Source organism: Mesoplodon densirostris, chromosome 4 (genome assembly GCF_025265405.1).
Source record: "Mesoplodon densirostris isolate mMesDen1 chromosome 4, mMesDen1 primary haplotype, whole genome shotgun sequence".
Lineage (NCBI taxonomy): Eukaryota > Metazoa > Chordata > Mammalia > Artiodactyla > Ziphiidae > Mesoplodon > Mesoplodon densirostris.
The window spans coordinates 136,732,700-136,746,251 of record NC_082664.1 but is presented as its reverse complement, the minus strand read 5'-3'; the positions used below and the strand labels follow the sequence as shown (position 1 = coordinate 136,746,251).

The window sequence follows — 13,552 nt, the reverse complement described above, 5'->3', positions numbered from 1 at the left end:
GGGATCATTTTTATTCTTCTACCTGAAGAACAACTGCTAGTATTTCCTTTAATTCAGGGTTATCGTGATTGATTCTCTGTTTTATTTAACTGAAAATGTTATTTTTTAATCCATCTTATTTATTTTAATAATTAACATATTGATTATTAGTCAGAAATATAATAGTACTGGCATCAGCAAGGAACTTGTTGTACATTTAATAAGGGAAGACTGTCTCTTCTTTGAGATAGTTTTTGCTGAACTTAAATACAAGTTATAAACAAGGTACTTATTTTTTCTTTCATAAAGCTATGGGTTAGCTATATAATAAATATACAATTGCTCATTATTTAATAATTATAAATTGTATGGTCATAATTATACAATTAGTTGTAATAACTGTAAATAATTATAACTAATTGTACAACTAATTATAATTATTGATTAATGCTACAATTAAAATAGGATTTCTAAAACTAGACAGTTGGGGGGGCAGAGTCAAGATGGCAGCACAGGAAGACGCAGAGTTCACATCTCCCCACAACTAGGGCACCTGCCAGACGCTGGTGGGGGACCTAGAGGCCCAAGGAGATGGGAGGAACCCCCTGAACGATGGGTAGGACATGGGGGGAGTGAGAGGGGAGGAGAAGTGGTGGCTGGGAGGGGGAGGGGTTCCCATGCCTGGAGGGACCCTCAGGGGCTTGGATATCAGTGGGAGCACGCCTAGCATTTCCCCTGCCTAATCGGGCCCCAGGAAGCCTGCCAGGCTCCCCAGCCGGGTCCTCCACCTTCCAAGGCCCCCTCCGGGCCACGTTGGTCCTAGGGGTGTAGGAGGGAGATGGGGGTGGGGCTGAGCAGAGAACAGGAGTGGTGGACGAGGAGGGGCCCTCCAAGACCAGAGGATCAGGGAAGGCGTGGAGGGTGTTTCCCCTGCTCACTATGGCCCAGGAAGTCTGCTGTGCTCCTGGGCCTGGTCCTCCATTCTCCCAGGCCCTGTCAGGCTGTGGGGGTCTTAGGGGCATAGGATGGAGGGAGAAGGGGGGAAGAGGAGGAGAGGCAGATGGGAGGGCCCTCTGGGATTGGAGGATCAGGGGAGGGGTGGAGGGCATTTCCCCCACCCACTAGGCCTCAGGAAGCCTGTTGGGCTTCTAGGTCTGGTCCCCTGCCTTCTGGGGCTCCCTCTGGCCACGTGGCTCCTAGGGGCATAGGACAGAGGTGGGGGGGGAGAAGAAGAGAGGCCAAAAGTGAGGGGACCTCTAGAATCCAAGGATGGGGGGGAAAGAACCCTGCATTCCCCCCACCCACTCGGGCCCAGTGAGCCTGCTGGGGTCCTGGACCTGGTGCTCTGACCTCCAAGGCCAGCGGCACACCTGGGTCCCTCCTGCTGCCTTGAGCCTAAGCCCCACACCCCACCCAGGGCCTCTGCCGGCCCTGTGGGTCCTAAGCATAGGCCCTGCCCACCACATAAACCCCGCCCCCACCTAAGCCCCACCCCCCCAGCCAAGGCCTTTTCTGGCTTTTTTTTGTTTCTTTCCTCTCCTCTTTTTTACTATTGTAGTTCTGTTTTACCTTCTGGTTGTTGTTTCATCTATATTTTTATTTTTTTATTCTTTCTAACATATCCGTTAGTTTTCTAATCTTATTTTTTACTCTATTATTGTTCTACTCCTTTTTTTCTTCTTCCTTTTTTTTTTTTTTTTTTTTTTTGCTGCCCCACATAGGTTGCGGGATCTTGGTTCACGAGCAGAGGGTTACGCCAGAGCTCCTGTGGTGGGAGCTCCGAGTCCAAACCACTGGACTAACAGAAAACCTCAGACCCCAGGGAATATTCATCAGAGTGAGCTCACCCCGAGGTCCTCATCTCGGCACCAAGACCCAGCTCTACCCAACAGCCTACAAACTCTAGTGCTGGAAGCCTCAGGCCAAACAACCAGTAAGACAGGAACACAATCCCACCCATCAAAAATAAATAAATAAATAAGGCAACAAAAAAACGCCACAGATAAGGGAGCAAGGTAACAACCTATAAGACCAAATAAGTGAAGAGGAAATAGGCAAGCTACCTGAAAAAGAATTCAGAGTAATGATAGTAAAGATGATCCAGAGTCTCAGAAATAGAATGGAGGCACAGATTGAGAAAATACAAGAAATGTTTAACAAAGATCTAGAAGAACTAAAGAACAAACAAACATAGATGAACAATATAATAACTGATGAAAAATACACTAGAAGGAATCAATAACAGAAAACTGAGGCAGAAGAGCAAATAAGTGAGTTGGAAGACAGAATCGTGGAAATAACTGCCGAGGAACAGAACAAAGAAAAAAGAATGAAAAGAACTGAAGACAATCACAGAGACCTTTGGGACAACATTAAATGCACCAACATTCGAATTATAGGGGTCCCAGAAGAAGAAGAGAAAAAGGAAGGGTCTGAGAAAATATTTGAAGAGATTATAGTGGAAAACTTCCCTAACATGGGAAACGAAATAGTCACCCAAGTCCAGAAAGTGCAGAGAGTCCCATAGAGGATAAACCCTAGGAGAAACACACCAAGACACATATTAATCAAACTAACAAAAATTAAATTCAAAGAAAAAATATTAAAAGCAGCAAGGGAAAAGCAAAAAATAACATACACAGGAATCCCCATAAGGTTATCAGCTGATTTTGCAGCAGAAACTCTACAGGCCAGAGGGAGTGGCAGGATATACTTAAAGTGATGAAAGAGAAAAACCTACAACCAAGATTACTCTACCCAGCAACAATCTCATTCAGATTTGAGAGAGAAATCAAAAGCTTTTCAGACAAGCAAATGCTAAGAGAATTCAGCACCACCACACTAGCTTTACAACAAATGCTAAAGGAACTTCTCTAGGTAGGAAGCACAAGAGAAGAAAAGGACCCACAAAACCAAAATGAAAACAATTAAGAAAATGGTAATAGGAACACACATATCAGTAATAACCTTGAAAGTAAATGGATTAAGTGCTCCAAATAAAAGACACAGGCTGGCTGAATGGGTACAAGAACAAGACCCATATATGCTGTCTACAACAGACCCACTTCAGACTTAGGGACACATACAAATTGAAAGAGAAGGGAGGGAAAAAGATAATCCATGCAAATGGAAATCAAAAGAAAGCTGGAGTAGCAACACTTGTATCAGATAAAATAGACTTTAAAATAAAGAATGTTAAAAGAGACAAGGAAGGACACTACAAAATGATCAAGGAATCAATCCAAGAAAAAGATATAATAATTATAAATATTTATGCACCCAACATAGGAGCACCTCAATACATAAGGTAAATGCTAACAACCATAAAAGGGGTAATCAACAGTAACACAATAATAGTAGGGGACTTTACACCCCACTTAACCAACGTACAGATCATCCAAACAGAAAATAAGGAAATACAAGCTTTACATGACACAATAGACCAGATAGATTTAATTGATACTTATAGGACATTCCACCCAAAAGTGGCAGAATACACTTTCTTCTCAAGTGCACACAGAACATTCTCCAGGATACATCACAACCTGGGTCACAAATCAAGCCTCGGAAAATGTAAGAAAATTGAAATCGCATCAAGCATCTTTTCTGACCACAATGCTATGAGATTGAAAATCAATTACAGGGAAAAAACTGTAAAAAACACGTATACATGGAGGCTAAACGGTACACTGCTAAACAACCAAGAGATCACTGAAGAAATCATAGAAGAAATTTTAAAAATACATAGAAACAAATGACAATGAAAACACACAACCCAAAACCTATGGGACACAGCAAAAGCAGTTCTAAGAGGGAAGTTTATAGCAGTTTAATTTCACCTCAAGAAACAAGAAAAATCTCAAATAAACAATCTAACTTACACCTAAAGCAACTACAGAAAGAAGAACAAAGAAAACCCAAAGTCAGCAGAAGTAAAGAAATCATAAAGACCAGAGCAGAAATAAATGAAATAGAAATAAAGAAAACATAGCAAAGATCAATAAAACTAAAAATTGGTTCTTTGAGAAGATAAGCAAAATTGATAAACCTTTAGCCAGAGTAATCAAGAAAAAAAGGGAGAGGATGCAAATCAATAAAATTAGAAATGAAAAAGGAGAAATCACAACTGACACCACAGAAATAGAAAGGATTCTAAGAGACTACTACAAACAACTATATGACAATAAAATGGACAACCACGAAGAAATGGACAAATTCTTGGAAAGGTACACTTTTCCAAGACTGAACCTGGAAGAATTAGAAAATATAAACAGATCTATTACAAGTAATGAAACTGTAATTAAAAATCTTCCAACAAACAAAAGTCCAGGATCACATGGCTTCACAGGCAAATTCTATCAAACATTTAGAGAAGAGCTAACACCTATCCTTCTCAAACTCTTCCAAAAAATTGCAGAAGGAGGAACATTCCCAAATTCTTTCTACAAAGCCACCATCACCCTGACACTAAAACCAGACAAAGATACTACAAAAAAGAAAATTACAGACCAATATCACTGATGAACATACATGCAAAAATCCTCAACAAAATCCTGGAAAACAGTATCCTACAACACATTAAAAGGATCATACACCATGATCAAATGGGATTTATCCCAGGAATGCAAGCATTCTACAATATATGCAAATCAATGTGATACACCATATTAACAAATTAAAAAATAAAAACCATATGATCATCTCAATAGATGCAGAAAAAGCTATTGACAAAATTCACACCAATTTATGATAAAAACTCTCCAGAAAACTGGCACAAAAACAGAAATATAGATCAATGGAACAGGATAGAAAGCCCAGAGACAAACCCATGCACATATGGTCACCTTATCTTTGATAAAGGAGGCAGTAATGTACAGTGGAGAAAGGACAGCCTCTTCAATAAGTGGTGCTGGGAAAACTGGATAGGGACATGTAAAAGTATGAGATTAGAACACTCCCTAACACCATACACAAAAATAAGCTCAAAATGGATTAAAGACCTAAATGTAAGGCCAGAAACTGTCAAACTATTAGAGGAAAACATAGGCAGAACACTCTATGACATAAATCACAGCAAGATCCTTTTTTTACCCACCTCCTAGAGAAATGGAAATAAAAACAAAAATAAACAAATGGGGGCCTCCCTGGTGGCGCAAGTGGTTGAGAGTCCGCCTGCCGATGCAGGGGATACGGGTTCGTGCCCCGGTCTGGGGGGATCCCATGTGCCGCGGAGCGGCTGGGCCCATGAGCCATGGCCGCTGAGCCTGCGCGTCCGGAGCCTGCGCGTCCGGAGCCTGTGCTCCGCAGCGGGGGAGGCCACAACAGTGAGAGGCCCGCATACCGCAAAAAAAATAAATAAATAAATAAACAAATGGGACCTAATGAAACTTCAAAGCTTTTGCACAGCCCAGGAAACCATAAACAAGACCAAAAGACAACCCTCAGAATGGGAGAAAATATTTGCAAATGAAGCAACTGACAAAAGATTAATCTCCAAAATTTATAAGCAGCTCATGCAGCTCAATAGCAAAAAAACAAACAACCCAATCCAAAAATGGGCAGAAGACCTAAATAGTCATTTCTCCAAAGAAGATATACAGATTGCCAACAAACACATGAAAGAATGCTCAACATCATTAATCATTAGAGAAATGCAAATCAAAACTACAATGAGATATCATCTCACACTGGTCAGAATGGCCATCATCAAAAAATCTACAAACAATAAATACTGGAGACAGTGTGGAGAAAAGGGAACACTCTTGCACTGTTAGTGGGAATGTAAATTGGTACAGCCACTATGGAGAACAGTATGGAGGTTCCTTACAAAACTACAAATAGAACTACCATATGACCCAGCAATCCCACTACTGGGCATATACCCTGAGAAAACCAGAATTCAAAAAGAGGCATGTACCAAAATGTTCACTGCAGCTCTATCTACAAGAGCCAGGAGATGGAAACAACCTAAGTGTCCATCATCAGATGAATGGATAAAGAAGATGTGGCACATATATACAATGGAATATTACTCAGCCATAAAAAGAAACAAAATTGAGTTATTTGTAGTGAGGTGGATAGACCTAGAGTCTGTCATACAGAGTGAAGTAAGTCAAAAAGAGAAAGACAAATACCGTATGCTAACACATATATATGGAATATAAGAAAAGAAAAAGTCATGAAGAACCTAGGGGTAAGACGGGAATAAAGACACAGACCTACTAGAGAATGGACTTGAGGATAAGGGGAGGGGGAAGGGTAAGCTGTGACATAGCGAAAGAGAGGCATGGACATATATACACTACCAAACGTAAACTAGATAGCTAGTGGGAAGCAGCCGCGTAGCACAGGGAGATTAGCTCGGTGCTTTGTGACCACCTGGATGGTTGGGATAGGGAGGGTGGGAGGGAGGGAGACGCAAGAGGGAGGATATATGGGAACATATGTATATGTAAAACTGATTCACTTTGTTATAAAGCAGAAACTAACACACCACTGTAAAGCAATTATACTCCAATAAAGATGTTTAAAAAAAAAAAAACTCTCCAGAAAATGGGCATAGAGGGAACCTACTTCAAAATAGTAAAGGCCATGTGTGACAAACCCACAGCAAACATCATACTCTATGGTGAAAAACTGAAAGCACTTCCTCTGAGATCAGGAATAAGACAGGATATCCACTCTCGCCACTCTTATTCAACATAGTTTTGGAAGTCCTGGCCACGCTAATCAGAGAAGAAAAAGAAATAAAAGGAATACAAATTGGAAAAGAAGAAGTAAAACTGTCATTGTTTTCAGATGACATGATACTATACATAGAAAATCCTAAAGATGCCACTAGAAAACTACTAGAATTAATCAATGAATTTGGTAAAGTAGCAGGATACAAAATTAATGCAGAGAAATCTCTGGCATTCCTACACACTAACAATGAAAAATCAGAAAGAGAAATTAAGGAAACAATCAATTTACCATTGCAATAAAAAGAATAAAATGCCTAGGAATAAACCTACCTAAGGAGGCAAAATACTTGTACTCAGAAAATTATAAAACACTGATGAAAGAAATCAAAGATGATATAAACAGATGGAAAAATATACCATGTTACTAGATTGGAAGAATCAATATTGTGAAAATGACTATACTACCCAAAGCAATGTACAGATTCAATGCAATCCCTATCAAACTACCAATGGCATTCTTCACAGAATTAGAACAAAAAGTTTTACAATTTGTATGGAAACACAAAAGACCCCGAATAGCCAAAGCAATCTTGAGAAAGAAAAACGGAGCTGGAGGAATCAGGCTCCCTGACTTCAAACTATACTACAAAGCTACAGTAATCAAGACAGTATGGTATTGGCACAAAAACAGAAATATAGATCAATCATACAGGATAGTAAGCCTGGAGATAAACCCATGCACACATGGTCACCTAATTTATGACAAAGGAGGCAAGAACATACAATGGAGAAAAGACAGTCTCTTCAATAAGTGGTGCTGGGAAAACTGGACAGCTACATGTAAGAGAATGAAATTAGAACACTTCCTAACACCATACACAAAAACAAACTCAAAATGGATTAAAAACCTAAATGTAAGACCAGACACTATAAAACTCTTAGGGGAATACACTCTTTGACATAAACCACTGCAAGATGTTTTTTGACCCATCTCTTAGAGAAATGGCAATAAAAACAAAAATAAACAAATGGGACCTAATGAAACTTAAAAGCTTTCACACAGCAAAGGAAACCATAAGCAAGACGAAAAGACAACCCTCAGAATGGGTGAAGATATTTGCAAATGAAGCAACTAACAAAGGATTAATCTCCAAAATATATAAACAGCTCATGGAGCTCAATATCAAAAAAACAAACAATTCAATTAAAAAATGGGCAGAAGACCTCAATAGACATTTCACCAAAGAAGACATACAGATGGCCAAGAGGCACATGAAAAGCTGCTCAACATCACTAATTATTAGAGAAATGCAAATCAAAACTACAATGAGGTATCACCTCACACTGGTCAGAATGGCCATCATCAAAAAATCTACAAACAATAAATGCTGGAGAGGGTGTGGAGAAAAGGGAACCCTTTTGCACTGTTGGTGGGAATGTAAATTGACACAGCCACTATGGAGAACAGTATGGAGATTCCATAAAAATCTAAAAATAGAACTACCATATGATCCAGCAATACCACTACTGGGCATATACCCTGAGAAAACCGTAATTCAAAAGGACACATGCACCCCAGTGTTCACTGCAGCACTATTTACAATAGCCAGGACATGGAAACAACCTAAATGTCCAATGATAGATGAATGGATAAAGAAGATGTGGTACATATATACAATGGAATATACTCAGTTATGAAAATGAACGAAATTGGGTCACTTGGAGAGATGTGGACGGACCTAGAGTCTGTCATACAGAGTGAAGTAAGCCAGAAAGAGAAAAAAAATATCGTATATTAACACATATATGTGGAATCTAGAAAAATGACACAGATGAACCTATTTGTAAGGCAGGAATAGAGACGTAGACGTAGAGAACGGACATGTGGACATGGGGGAGAAGGGGAGGGTGGGACGAATTCGAAGACTAGGTTTGACATAAATACACTACCAGGTTTAAAATAGAGAGCTAGTGGGAAGCTGCTGTATAGCACAAGGAGGTCAGCTCGGTGCTCTGTGACGACCTAGATGGGCGGTGGTGGGGTGTGGGAGGGAGTCCCAAGAGGGAGGGGATATAGGGATACATATAGCTGATTCACTTCATTGTACAGCAGAAACTAACACAACATTGTAAAGCAATTTTACTCCAATAAAAAATAAATATGATAAAACTAGACAGTGAGTGTCTCAACTCCAGTTAAAAGCTATAATAAAATTAGATTGTCTTTTCAATATTTTCTTGGATTAAAAAAAATCATGTGTTCTCAATAATATAAGAGTCTCATGACTTCTGAACTTGAACAATTATTTTCAAAATAAATTTCACTGATTTCTAAAAATTTACCCTGGGTTTTAAAAATTAATTTCTTTTAAGTTTAAAGAGCCTAATCATGATATAGGTGATTTTTAATTACTTTGGATACATTTCAAGCACCACAGCAAACATTTCCTTCAATTTAGACCCGCCAATTTCCAGATGAATACACTGATCAGTAAGTGCTCCATTTCTGCATGTCAGTCAAAATTTTACCACGGCTTATGCACAAAATTAAAAACTCTTAGCAGTTTTGACACTGCTGAGGAAACATACTCTCTTTGAAAGAATACTCAAGAATGACTTTTGCCTTATGTTTGAAGAAACTTTCCACAATGTATAGAATACTAAATTTTCTTTCAGTCCTTTAAATCCAGTCTTCTAGTTTCTAATGTTGTTGCTCAAAATTCAGTCATACTTCTCACTGTTGCTCCTTTGAAGGCAGTAGTCGTTTTTGTGTGGCTACTTTTGTGATTTTTATGATTTTCTTTATTGTTAGATTTCTAAAGTTTGACTAGGATGAGCATAGATGTATTTTTAATTATTTACTGTGTCTTTGTGGCTTTATGCCTTTTATTATTTTTGGAAATTCTCAGCCTGTATCTCTTTGAATACTGCTTCTGCATCATCCACTTTCATTTCTACTACCAGAATTCAAATTATACATCTGGTAGAACAGCGGTCCCCAAGCTTTTTGGCACCAGGGACCAGTTGGTTTTGTGGAAGACAATTTTTCCACGGAGGGTGAGGGGTGGGGGGAATGGTTGAGGCAGTAATGCGAGCGATGAGGAGCGGCAGGTGAAGCTTCACTCACTTGCCCGCCGCTCATCTCCCGCTGTGTGGCCTGGTTCCTAACAGGGAGTGGGCCAGTACTGGTCCACAGCCCGGGGGTTGGGGACCCCTGTGGTAGAACTTTCCAGCACAGCCCTTATCTCTTTTAAGTTCTCTTTTGTATTTTTCTACCCTTTTGTCTCTCTATGCTTATTCTGGATATTTTCCACTAAACTGTACGTTATCTCTTCATCTGTTTCTATCTAATAAAATCTAATTAAATTCTGGATTATTAAAGTAAAACATACACCAAAATACACAACTCTTAAGCATACAGCGTGTAGAATGATGTTGAACACCTTACTATATGCTTACTGGCCAAGCTCTGCTTCACTTGTTAACTCTCAGCCATACTTTTGCCATCTGCAGAAACTTCCAGGAGAAATGCAGCTACAAATGCCAGGCTCACCATTCTGGTTTCCTTCCTCTCCCATATCTTATTATTATACTTTCTCCAGACAGTCTGCTCTGAGAGGGAGCTTTTATCTGAATCACCTAGTCTTCAATTGCTAGAAAGGTCCTGTATTTAATTCTTTTATCAGTGAATTAGACAAAGACATATGGAACATTTATTTCATCTTCAGATAACATAAAAGTGTGATTGATAGCTAACAATAATTGGAGAATTAAGATCAAAAAAGATAGTTTGAGACTAGAGCAATACGAAGACATTAGCAGCAATTTTAAATCTTTTTTTTTTCTTCTAAGAATTAGTAGTCCCTTAGAGAATGTGATAAAAGTTGTGGACACAGAAAAATACACATGGGTACATTTGCCAAACATACATATATAATTTAATGGGCTCAAAACCTCTAGAGCTCATCCATGGGTCATATAATATTCTATAGAAGCCTTGCTCAGTTAAGATAAAATGTAACAACTATCAAAGTAAATTCCTAATATATTCAACTACATAAGTACAGAATGGGCATTTAGTTAGTCTGAGTTTTAATCAACAGTGTGATAGGCTGCCACTGAAAAGTAATTCGATCTTAGGCAACATTAAGAAACATATTCTAGAACAATGTGGTTAATAGTCTCACTATTAGGAGTACTAAACAGTACCCTAGGGACTTCCCTGGTGGTGCAGTGGATAAGACTCTGTGCTCCCAATGCAGGGGGCCTGGGTTCAATCCTTGGTCAGGGAACTAGATCCCACATGCATGCCACAACTAAGAGTTCATATGCCACAACTAAGAAGCCCACATGCCACAATTAAGAAGACAACATGCTGCAACTAAGGAGCCAGTGCTCTGCAACTAAGGAGCCTTCCTGCCATGACTAAGACCCGGTGCAACCAAATAAATAAATAAATAAACCAAATAAATAAACAAACCAAATAAATATTTTAATTAAATAAAATAAACAGTACCCTAGAGTATTACACATAATTGTGGGGGCAATATTTTGTTAAGGAATACTAAAAATCTACATTACATCTACAGAAAAGAGAACCAGGATGGTAAAGAAGTTGAAATCATGTTATCTAAGGAACAAGCGAAGGAATAAGGGACATTTAACTTACAGAAGGAAGTGTTTAGTGGATTCATAAATATGAAGGGATGTCCTAAAGAAAAACTCAATTTATTTCTTTTTCAATCAGATAGCAGAACTAAGATAAATGCCTGGATATTACAGGGAAATTAATTTTGAAACAATAGGGAAAAAGGATTATTCAAAGATAGGGCTGAATGAAAAAGTTCCTATCGTGGTCACTAGACGTGCTAAACCACAGCTGACCAGCCACCTTCCAGAAATACTGTAGGAAATTTATGTAGGGGCATAAAATTAAATTAGGTATCACCTAAGATTTTTCTTATGAGTAGAATTCATGAGTCTTTTTTATAAGAGGTCACTTTAAAAATTATCTTTAGAGAAGAGGGAATTGATACTGATTTTCACCTTAAATATTAATACTGTATTTCTAGGAATATTACCTCTTTTCTCAGATGAACATATATATAGGATTTAAAGCAGTATTTCTAGTCAAAATATTAACTAAGTACAATGACATAAAGAAAGAAATCTCACTCCCAGATGCTAAGCATTACATAAAAGTTTAAAGATAAGTGAAGTAAGTCAGACAGAGAAGGACAAATATCATATGATATCACTTATATGCAGAATCTTAAAAAAAATGATACAAATGAACTTATTTACAAAATAGAAACAGACTCAGAGAATTAGCTTATGATTACCAGGGGGGAATGGTAAAGGGGAGGTGTAGATTGGGAGTTTGGAATTGACATGTACACACTGCTATATTTAAAATAGATAACCAAGGACCTAATGCAAAAAAAAAATTTTTTAAGTGGCCAAAAAGACTAAATAAATGAAATTTTTGGAAGCCAAGATACCTGTTTTCTCTTACTTGTTGCCTCATCTTCTCATCCTTTAGACTTTCATGTTTAAGTTTTGCCAATTCCATAGCCAATTTTTCTTCTTGTTCAAGCTGGAGCTCCCTCAATCTTTTGTTTTCTTCTGCCTAAATAAAAAAATAAATAACTTTAGTCATTTGTCCCCCAGAATCAGATTTTTTTTCATTAAGGTTGAATTTGTTTTATAGCAAAAAACTATAAGTACCTTTTGAGCAGTCAACTGTTTATGTTTTAAAATACAAAATATAATTTCAATAAATACTTTTTCTGAACATTTTATCTGGAAAATGTTCTGAACATTTTATCATGGAAAATTTCTGAACATTTTATCTGAATGGGTTTTTTTTTCTGAACATTTTTTCATGGAAAATTTCAAATATCACCAAAAGTAAGAAGAATATTGAAACACTCCCTCAGGTAGCCATCACTCATCTTCAAAAATTATCAGTATTTTGCCAATCTTTTTTCTCTACTCTTCCACTTCACTCCCACTTTTTCCTATATATATATATATTTTTTTTTTGCTAGAGTATTTAAAAACAAATCCTAGATATATCATTACCATGTAAATAATTCAATATTGATCTCTACCTGACAAGAATTTCTTCTTATATAACCATACAAGTAATAAACTGAAATAAATTAACAATAATAAGTCCTTAGTAAGGTCTAATAACTTTTCCATATTCAGATTTCCCCAGCTGTCTCGAAGATCCTTTTTTTTTTTTTTTTGGTTTGTTCAAATCAAAATCCAAACAAGGTCCATATATTGTAACTAGTTATGATTTCTCTTAAGTCTCTTTTATTTTTTAACAGTCTCCTCACAAACTACCCCCCGCCAGCACACTGATTTGTTGTGGAAATTAGGACATATGTCCCACAGAATGTCCCACATTCTGAATTCGACTGATTGCTTCACCAGGATATCTTGTTTCTCTTTTGTATTTCCTATAAAATGGTAGAAAGATCTAGAGACTTGATTAAATTCTGTATTTAGGAAAGAATATGAACATGAAAAGATGTTCAATATCATTAGACATCAGGAAATTCAAGTTAAAGCTACAATGATATATCAGTACATACCTACTGGAATGGCTAAAACAAAAAGTAGCAGCAAAAACAAATGCTGGTGAGAAACAGCATTATTCACTGGGTGGGAATGTAAAATGGTATAGCTACTCTGGAAAATAGTTTTTACAACACAACTCAACAGTTGTACTCTTAAGCATTTCTCCCAGAGAAATGAAAATTTATGTTTATTAAAAAACCTTGTGGGGCTTCCCTGGTGGCGCAGTGGTTGAGAATCTGCCTGCCAATGCAGGGGACACGGGTTCGAGCCCTGGTCTGGGAGGATCCCACATGCCGCGG

General features: G+C 38.0%; 1 protein-coding gene across 3 annotated transcripts in view; it reads right to left on the bottom strand.

Moving 5' to 3' along the window:
- The window catches only part of MNS1 (meiosis specific nuclear structural 1), a 103,881-nt gene that overhangs the window by 48,104 nt on the left and 42,225 nt on the right, over positions 1-13,552 (bottom strand). For all 3 annotated transcript variants that reach the window (XM_060097300.1, XM_060097301.1, XM_060097299.1), the window contains one exon: positions 12,164-12,291. In XM_060097300.1, coding sequence (XP_059953283.1) covers positions 12,164-12,291 — 128 coding nt within the window. The remainder of the gene's footprint in view (positions 1-12,163; positions 12,292-13,552) is intronic.